At 39.1% G+C, this 10,856-nt stretch overlaps 1 protein-coding gene across 1 annotated transcript; it reads right to left on the bottom strand.

Annotated features, from left to right (window-relative positions):
- Positions 1-2,291: 2,291 nt before the first annotated feature.
- On the bottom strand, positions 2,292-10,636 carry LOC117409983 (urotensin-2 receptor). The gene is made up of 3 exons (XM_034016308.3): positions 10,306-10,636; positions 10,015-10,169; positions 2,292-4,209 (listed from the first exon to the last, which is right to left on the bottom strand). The coding sequence occupies exon 3, from the start codon at positions 4,092-4,094 to the stop codon at positions 2,883-2,885; it is 1,212 nt and encodes a 403-aa protein (XP_033872199.3). The 5' UTR covers positions 4,095-4,209; positions 10,015-10,169; positions 10,306-10,636; the 3' UTR covers positions 2,292-2,882.
- Positions 10,637-10,856: the final 220 nt, after the last annotated feature.

The raw sequence follows: 10,856 nt of genomic DNA on the forward strand, positions 1-10,856 counted from the left end.
TATAATACAGGATCGTTACATCGCCATTGCAGTGTCCCTGTCTGTATAATACAGGATCGTTACATCGCCATTGCAGTGTCCCTGTCTGTATAATACAGGATCGTTACATCTCCATTGCAGCGTCCCTGTCTGTATAATACAGGATCGTTACATCGCCATTGCAGCGTCCCTGTCTGTATAATACAGGATCGTTACATCGCCATTGCAGTATCCCTATCTGTATAATACAGGATCGTTACATCGCCATTGCAGTGTCCCTATCTGTATACAGGATCGTTACATCTCCATTGCAGTGTCCCTATCTGTATACAGGATCGTTACATCTCCATTGCAGTGTCCCTGTCTGTATAATACAGGATCGTTACATCGCCATTGCAGTGTCCCTGTCTGTATAATACAGGATCGTTACATCGCCATTGCAGTGTCCCTATCTGTATAATACAGGATCGTTACATCGCCATTGCAGTGTCCCTATCTGTATAATACAGGATCGTTACATCGCCATTGCAGTGTCCCTATCTGTCTTCACCGCACATGAAGATCACTGAACTGCTTGCTAGGAAAGATGCTCTCTCTGGTTTGGGTAAGAGCCCGGGGGATCTGAGTAACCAGTCATGCTTACAGCCTGTCGACCAATCAATGACGCCTCCTTCCCTCTGTCTGCTTCTCTTAATGAAGAACATCATGCGATGAAGACTGGCATCAAACACCAGAAAGTTCAAGCAAACTGTTTATATATATTATTGATTCGTATTTTTCATATACTTGTACTTACTAGAACTGAAGTCATTGTATTTTATCTTGCTCTTAATTGTATTATTACTTGTACTGTGATTCTTGAAATGTATTTTTGTTTACGACTGTAAGTCGCCCTGGATAAGGGTGTCTGCTAAGAAATAAATTATTATTATTATTATTATTATTATTATTATTATTATTATTATTATTATTATTATTATTATTATTATTAATAATAATAATAATAATAATAATAATAATAATAATAATAATAATAATAATAATAATAATAATAATAATAATAATATAGCGAGACTGTGCTGTGATCCTGTGAACCAATATAACGCAGTGGTACAAAACAATACGTCGACACAAGAGTTACAAATGAAAGTCAATATTTAATCTCAGGTTTGTTAAGCGGGGGTACTTTTTCTTTTTAAAACTGTCCGCCCCTTAAATTTAATTTTCAAGCGGGACGTAAACAGCCGATAGAGTCTTAAACCCGTCCACCATCCATCTTTCTGGGTCTGACGGCTAATTTAATTAAATTAACAAAGGCACCGTTCATGAGACAAGGTGACTGATGCCCTGTACTACAAAACGACGCACAGTTAAACACCCACAACGATATCGACAGCTCTGGCCAAATGTTTTGCACCACCCTATAGAATTAACACATTTCGAATGAAATAATGTTATGTTAACATATTGAATTACACACCACTTTGTAGTTTAACGGAAAACTGACACAAATTGAAAAAGATGTGCCATTTCGAAATCTAACATGAAATACTGTTGTGCTACTATTGTGGCTTCCGGTATAGACTTTTATGCGATATCATTTTGTAGTTTCTTTGAACACGATGTTAAATAAAAGATCTAAAATTATGGCACAGCTGTTTAGAGTGATTGTAATACATATTAGATTGTCGTTACCTCCCTCTGTGTACTTCAAGTGAAATTTATCACCAGCAATAAAAGAACATAAGAACATAAGAACACAAGACAGTTTCCAAACGAGAGAAGGCCCCATTCAGCCCATCTTGCTCGTTTGGTTGTTAGTAGCTTATTGATCCCAGAATCTCATCAAGCAGCTTCTTGAAGGATCCCAGGGTGTCAGCTTCAACAACATGACTGGGGAGTTGGTTCCAGACTCTCAAAATTTTCTGTGTAAAAAAGTGCCTCCTATTTTCTGTTTTGAATGCCCCTTTATCTAATCTCCATTTATGACCCCTGGTCCTTTTTTCTTTTTTCAAGTCAAAGAAGTCCCCAGGGTTGACATTGTCTATACCTTTTAGGATTTTGAATGTTTGAATCATATCGCCACGTAGTCTTCTTTGTTCAAGACTGAATAGATTCAATTCTTTTAGCCTGTCTGCATACGACATGCCTTTTAAACCTTGGATAATTCTGGTCGCTCTTCTTTGCACTCTTTCTAGAGCAGCAATATTCTTTTTGTAACGAGGTGACCAGAGCTGAACACAATATTCTTAATCACCTCTCAGAAAGCTACCCATCTTTAAAAAAAACAACAAAAAAAACATGCATTTCAATTAATAAAGTCATATATTTAATATACAGAATTTACAGTGTATCGTATATCGTAAAAAAAATGCACACAAACCATCAAATGAAACCTTTCTGAAGACTTGCTAGCATTTACCAGAAGTTTTATCTTACTGGCTATTGCCGTATAATTCACCAGGGGGTGCTATGCACAATGTAAAAGTCTCTTGGGCAGAACAGTAAGCTAGTGCTCCAGCATGCATTAAAAAAATCTGTATAATATACAGCACAGACAAAAAAAAAAAACTACCAAATTATTTATCAACACGTTTTTTCCTCCCAACGTATTTTGTCAAATTTACTCAGCCATTCATATCTTATAGATAATTTATTTATATGCCAGTTTCTATCTACAATATTTAAATATGTTTATAAAATGTAAAAAATATACAGAACAAATTAAAATACAAGCTAAATTACTCCCCCCCCCCACCCCCACCTTAAAATATGCCTTGGAATAGCTTGACTATTCATGGTAGGTAATTCTTCCCAGAGTAGCTGTGAACTCAAATAAAGCACACTGGTCAATTACAAACAAAAACCAGAAGACCCTGCGGCTCTTCAGGTTCACCCCTGTCCTATACTGCCCCCTGCATGTGACCAGATGAGCGGATAACAGTTTCCATTGCAGTCGCGGAGCTGGGGGCCAAAATCTTCCCACTTCCGGCCCTCCCAGCCTCCCCGACCCCTGCCTCGCTAAGCCCAGTCCCCCTCTTGCAGGGATAAGAAGCCAGCATGACCACCACTGCCCCCTTGTGGTGACTCCCGGCATTGCCCTTGCGGTACTCCTTGTAGTTCTTGGTCAGTAGCGTGTACAGGAAAGGGTTCACGCAGGAGTTCCCGTAGGTCAGGCAGGTCACCAGGTGATTGATGTAAATCTCTGTTCGCACGGGTAAAAAACGCAGGGCCTCCGGCCGGTACAGAGGCAGCAGCTGCCAGACCCAAAACGGTAAGAAACATGCCCAGAAGGCCAGCACGATGGCGAAGATCATGTACAGGACCTTGTGTTTGGGAGGCCGCGACTGCCCCTGACCCACATTCCCTTTGGTCTGGGATCTCCAGTAGATTCGAGCCAAGCCGCCGTACAGGAACCCGATGATGACCCCCGGAGCCAGGATGCTGGTGGTGAAAAGCACCGTGAGGTAAATTTTATAATCCTCCTCGCTCCACGTGGGGGAGCACAGCCTCCTCAGACTCCCGTCCTCCATGAGCCGCTCCTCCAGATGCACCATGGCCATCATGGGAGAGGTCAGACCCAGGGACAGGACCCAGACTAAAGGGGCCACCACTTTCCGATAGCCCCTGGACCTCCCGGCTGCGGCCAGGGGCCTGGCGATGGCCGCGTACCTTTCAGAGCTCATGATGGTCAAGATGAAAATGCTGGAGTGCATGGTGAGGAGATCCAGAGTCAACAGGACTCTGCAGCCGGCCTCCCCGAACACCCAGTCCGGAGCGAAGCTGTCATAGACGATAAACGGGGCGGTGCAGAGATAAAGCAGGTCAGCCAAAGCCAGGTTCAGAACATGGACATACAGAGAAGAGGAGGACCTCCCATGCCCTCTGCGTACCACCGCCAGGGTGTAGAGGTTACCTGCCAGCCCGATGGCACACATCAGAGACAGGAGCGTTCCGATGACCGCAGTGACTATCATGTCTTCAGCAGGGGGCGCCGAGGAGTTGGGGGAGAAGGCTGAAGACTGGTTCCTTTGCCAGGGGGTCCCCGCGGAGGAGTTGATTTGATGGTGGTGGGGGTTCTGGGGTTGGCTGTTGTGTTGGTAGAAATCCATCATTTGCTGTCCCTCAGTATGCCCGTCTCACTTTCTGTTGCTGATTCAACCAACTTGGGTTCCTTTGTTCTTAGAAGGCAAACTGTAGTTCCAATCCAGCTTCATCCTTGAAAAAGAACTGCAGTAGAGAGGGAGAATTGTGTCAATTACAGTCCATGTATTAGCTATTAGGACATGCAGACTGACTTGAAGGGTACATGCAGCTCTGGCCAAATGTTTTGCAATAGAATGAACTAATATTGCTTCATAAAGTCGAATGAAAGCTGCTGAATAATGTTACGTTAACATATTGAATTACACACCCTCTATATAGAACGAACTCACTCAGCTTCATAGAGTCCAATGAAAGCTGCTGAATAATGTTCCCTTGTTAACATACTGAATTCCACCCCCTCTATATAGAATGAACTCCCTCAGCTTCATAGAGTCCAATGAAAGCTGCTGAATAATGTTCCCTTGTTAACATATTGAATTCCACCCCCTCTATATAGAATGAACTCCCTCAGCTTCATAGAGTCCAATGAAAGCTGCTGAATAATGTTCCCTTGTTAACATATTGAATTCCACACCCTCTATATAGAATGAACTCCCTCAGCTTCATAGAGTCCAATGAAAGCTGCTGAATAATGTTCCCTTGTTAACATATTGAATTACACCCCATCTATATAGAATGAACTCCCTCAGCTTCATAGAGTCCAATGAAAGCTGCTGAATAATGTTCCCTTGTTAACATATTGAATTACATACCAGCACTTTGTAGTTTTCCCCCCTAGATACTTAAATGAAAAACCAACAAAAACTACTTTTATGCAATATCATTCTGCATTTTATTTGATTACAATTATGTTAAATAAAATATCACAATACTAAAATTCTAAGTGATGCAAAAATGTTGGCCATATATATATATATATATATATATATATATATATATATATATATATATATATATATATATATATATGGAAAATGACACATCAGATGTATTAAATTAACTTTTTTCCCCCCATACGCCTGAGAGAATGGCCTGACATGCAATATAAGACGCATGGCTTTGTCGTTAGTGTGTTAGACCATTAGTCCATTCTCACGTGTGTGACAGAACGCCACCCTCACATATTTGATCAAAGTTGTTACCGCACAGCGAACCATAAATCTGCTCTGTGCTTTCACAGCCATAAATAAAATGAACACCAATGACAGCAAAGCATTTTACTTCAAAATGTGAGATTACTTAAAGAAGAAAAGGATGAAATGAATGCATGTCGTGTTTTTAATTGAAGGCCTCCACAGGTCAGTCGTTTACACTTCGACTCAACGGTGCCGGTGGAAGCTGATCAATGCGCGTGCCTGAAGCATGCTATTACCCAGAGGACACTGCTGACCCAGAAAGTATAACAGACACACTGAAATAATGCATACAAACTGAGAACTTTCTTGAACCTGTGTAGTAGGATGAGACAGCGTGTTTTAACATGAAAATGCTTGTTTGTGCGTTTCTTTCAGAACCGCACATTTGAGACCCGTACAGCCAATGCAACAGCGAAACAGGTAAGACCTATGATGATTCTACAGCTACTTTCATAAAACATTTCGATTTTTTTTTTTTTTACATTTTTTAACGTTTTCTGATTGTGTTGAATGTTAAAATATACACGTAATACAATGCAGCTGTATTTAGGGCTACTAAAAACATAAAATAACTTCAAAGCTAAACAGATCTCGAGAAACATCCATTAACACAAAACCCACAATTTAAACCACAGTTCCGAGACGTGCTGTCACTCTAATAAAACACAAGCACAACAATGTCCTATTTTATTGTGACTTTCCGTCCTAAAAATACATTTGCAGTTTGTCTTTTTTTTACAAAAGAAATTCTGGGCAATAATTATTTTTTACATTATTCCCCTCATTCAAACACACACACACACACACACACACACACACACACACACACACACACACACATATATAGATAGATAGATAGATAGATAGATAGATAGATAGATAGATAGATAGACATATATATATATATATATACACATACATTATATATATGTATGTATGTATGTATGTGTGTATATATATATATATGTCTATCTATCTATCTATCTATATATATATATATATATATACACAATATTAAGTGTACATAATGAAGGTGTTTTAATGCAATGTCATGCAAAAAAAAAACACTAACACTATCTGGTATTATTGTTAACATCAACGCGATTAAGCAGTGTGGGGTAGTGGTTAGGGCTGTGGACTCTTGACCGGAGGGGCGTGGGTTCAATCCCAGGTGGGGGGGACACTGCTGCTGTACCCTTGAGCAAGGTACTTTACCTAGATTGCTCCAGTAAAAAACCCAACTGTATAAATCGGGAATTGTATGTAAAATAATGAGATATCTGTATAATGTATAATGTGATATCTTGTAACAATTGTAAGTCGCCCTGGATAAGGGCGTCTGTTAAGAAATAAATAATAATAATGATTAAATTAGACTATCACTAATTTGCATATTTTGACGAGTTTCTTCAAGATTCCCAGTTCCAGTGTTTTGATTTCACACGCACCACGAATCAAAACTACAGAAGCCACGAGGGGGCTGGTGTTGTAGTAACTGCACACGGCTGCGTGGTATATTATCTGTGAATCGATCCACTCGACCCCCTTTCTCTTTCTCTTACGGCCGGGCAGAAGATGATTTCCTCGTGATAATCGCTTCTAGTGAAATGCAGGAGCGAGCCTGTCCCGTTTGGATTGATGTGTGTGTGTGTTTTTTTTTTAAAGACCTGCCGACTTGATTTGATTTTGTTAAAAGGTTCTATGCTGTAAATCGAGCTGGACGGAGGATCTTAATTAAAACCACGAAATCTCGTTTCGTTAATCTGCGAGCGTTGACACCGCACTGAATAATGAACCACAAAACGACCCTGCTTACAATAGAACGATGACGCTGCTTATTTTAATTCCAATACCGAGTATCGGTGTCCGGTCATTACTTTACAACACATTCCAGTTAATCAATGCATTGTTTTTTTAATTGTGGTCTAATGCACTACAACATGTATCCATAACGATAACACACACACACACACACACACACACACACACAGAGATAGAGAGAGAGATCAGAAGTGGACCTCCTTACCAGTCGGTCTGATCAGAATCAATCGATTCAATGGGACGTTATCAAGCAAAATCATCCCATAGAAATGGGCCAGTAGGTACCTGCTAGCCTCCTAACCCCTAAATCTACCCTGTACCCATACACCCAATGTCTACCACCGACGTAATCTCTACCCTTAAACCTAATCTCTACACCTAAAACTAACTGCGTTACTATTAAACGGTTACTATTATTACATTGTTAGCGCCCTCTAGCGGCTACTATACCCAACGTCCATTAAAGCGCTTGATCCGGACCGACTCCACCTGTTGGGAGGCGAGCAGGTACCTACTGGTCCATTCCTATGGGATGATTTTCCTTGATAACGTCGCATTCAATCGACTGATTCTAATCAGATCGGGTACTGACACTAGCGGCTATAGTTTCACAAACCCTATACTCGCAGTCTTACCTAAAATAACACCAGATTAGCGTGCTGATATCCAGCTGCGTGAAACCAGCTGGAAACCATGAACTCAGAGGCAAAGTATTCAGTCAAGGAAACGTTCACGCAAATCCCTTCTCCTCCAGTAAGAAGCGTATTCATATTTTATTACACTGTAAAAAAAACAAAACCGTATTGTTAAGATTTACCTTAATATTGACGTCATAAAATGTGTAGATAATTTTGAATGTATATTTCCGTGTTAAAGTAGACCTACATAATTGTTAAACGTATTTTACACTAACATTGTAACTTAAAAAAACTTTAAAAAACCCACATGATATTAAGATAAATGTATAATAGAAACAGCGTTTTGTTACAGTTTAAATGTCACGACTGACTGATAATTCAGCCCCCGAAATGACGCGCACTTACAGCATGCATTTTGTTGACCTAAAAAAAGAAAAAAAATCGTAATTTGGGATTCAAAGTGTGAAGTGAATTGTTATTCATCCAGGACCTCATTTATTTAAAATCATACCGGTTCTAGGATGATTTAGAATTTATATTTCATAAAATCCCACGAATAAAAAAGAAATACGCTTTACTGTTAAAAAATATAAAACTATACTATTTTTTAATGTTAAAAGAAAACTCTCCACCACGACAAAGCTGTTGAAAAATTCCCGCATTTGTATTTTATTCAACTCCATGCAAGCAAACAAGATCCATCCGAGCAGAAATATTGAATATTGAAAAGTCTGGCAACGCTTTCCATCTAACGACGTCCATTCACGTGGGTCCCTTTAGAGATCCACAGGACTAACACCGCAGCGCCGTCTGAGTTTCGCGTTATTCCCTAACGCATTTCTGCACTGTGCAGAAAGTTACGGCGTGTTAAAATAAAACACAGTCATCGTGTATTTGATTAGGTATTACAGAGTTTGTGGGTGAGGTTTATAACTCGTGTTCAAGGAAAACACTTCTGAATAAATGCGGCGTTGTTCTGGAATAAAAACAGAATATAAATTCGGATAACACGATTCGTGTTTACTGCTTCACGGACCAGCTGCGCGGTTTAACGCGCTTTGGTTTTACAGTTATGTTTACAGTACAAGGCTTTTTTAAAAGGGCAATATAATTCCAGTAGAAGAAAACTGAACCAATGTGTATTTGTGTGAATCATTATTCGAAACGTCTTAGCGAGACTACTGTGTGAGTTTGTGTTAAAAAAAAAGGACCGGAAAAGGAGTGTAATTATTAAATATTGCTGTTATGTATTTTATCGGTTATGTAAATAAACAGTAATATATATATATATATATATATATATATATATATATATATATATATATATATATATATATATATATATATATATATATATGATATAAATTATTACTATATATAAACTACTCCCTCTGTAATTAAATTAATATCTTTACGATGCAGCTCTGAAGATGACGCATTATTATTGTTATTATTATTATTATTATTTATTTCTTAGCAGACGCCCTTATCCAGGGCGACTTACAATTGTTACAAGATATCACATTATACATTATACATTATTTCACATTATACAGATATCACATTATTTTTACATACAATTACCCATTTATACAGTTGGGTTTTTACTGGAGCAATCTAGGTAAAGTACCTTGCTCAAGGGTACAACAGCAGTGTCCCCCAAACCTGGGATTGAACCCACGACCCTCCGGTCAAGAGTCCAGAGCCCTAACCACTACACACTGCTGCATCTAACTGTGCAAAGCTATTTTTAACATTTTTTGTTTTATATTTGAAACTTATCCTACATCTGTGTAGACAGAGAAATCAACGGTGTGTATAAACACAGGAACGCGCTTTCATAGGCGTTTTGTCAACGAATTATTATAGTTACAAAAAGTAACAAATCGTAGAAATATATTTATATTCTAAAACAAACAAACACAATGTAAACCGTCCTATATTCTATAAAGCAACATCCTTACCAAAAAACAAAGGTGACAACGTGTCCCTAATATGAGCAACCCATTCTATATTTCATATACTAACGATACATTCATAAATATTACAGCCTGAACACAATTAATTTGTCAGTTAAGACAACGTCGTTTGTTTTCAAATGTGTGTTAAATGCGACATCGTAATAAGACATTTAACGCATCGTGTTTCCCTTTAATACCAGAAGCCTGTTAATAACTGCACACAATATAATTACATTTTACACTATAAGCCCGATATATTCTGAAGGATACTTCTTCTAGCGATACTGTCTGCTGGTAAAAGTATCGAAATATACCGGCCTTTAAGCGTCAATTACTATATAAACAAGGGGCGTTCTAAAGGAACGGGCTTACCTAAAACATCTGCGAGATTTGTCAATATTCACTTCCATTTATTTCCGATAAAAGACCATTCTTCATCCGTTACAATGCACCCAGTCCAGTGATGTACCATCGAATAGCATCGTCTGTCAAACTTCAGAATCGTCCCCAGCGATCTTTAAAATGAGCTTGAATTAAAACAAATATATATGATACAGATACATACATTGTTAAAAAATGGCTCGATTACAAACATATTGAAATATTATATATATATATATATATATATATATATATATATATATATTCCTTTGGAAGTATTACCTTTTGTTGTTAAATCTCCAAACTCTTCATCTCCAAAGCCGTTTGGAATTCTTGTTTTTTTTCCTACTGGAGTTAAAATCTCATTTTTTTCTTCTTTTGCCCAAAGCGCACCTTTGAGTCTCGTCTGCTTCTCGTCTAGAGTCTCAATCTTAAATACAAACCACACCGTGGCAAAACCGAGAAAAGAAATATTATAACGCGTTCCCAGAAGACGAGCGACACGGGAACTTGTCCTTACCGTAGCCTGCAAGGCGGCTGTACTTTTATCAAATCTCCAGTGTACACCAGACACTCTCTGTCTCTCTCTCTCCACTCTCCTTCTCAACGTCTCTCTCTCACCCCTCCCTCTCCTGTCCTTTGGTCTCCCACCCCTTTTCTACCTCCCTCCCTCTCTCTCCCTCTTTCCATCTCTTTCTATCCTAACCCGCCTTGTCAGCTCTCCTCTTTCCTCTCCCTTTCCTTTCTTTCTGAAGCCACCCCTCCCTCCTCACCCCCTCTCTGTCTCTTTCACCTGTCTCCCCCACTCCCTTTTCTCTCCTCTGAACTGATCG

The sequence above is a fragment of the Acipenser ruthenus genome, unplaced genomic scaffold (genome assembly GCF_902713425.1).
Source record: "Acipenser ruthenus unplaced genomic scaffold, fAciRut3.2 maternal haplotype, whole genome shotgun sequence".
In the NCBI taxonomy this organism is placed as follows: domain Eukaryota; kingdom Metazoa; phylum Chordata; class Actinopteri; order Acipenseriformes; family Acipenseridae; genus Acipenser; species Acipenser ruthenus.

What these genes read in the sequence shown, in the direction of transcription:
- LOC117409983 (XM_034016308.3), bottom strand. Translation starts at nt 4,094, where the DNA reads ATGATGGATTTCTACCAACACAACAGCCAACCCCAGAACCCCCACCAC.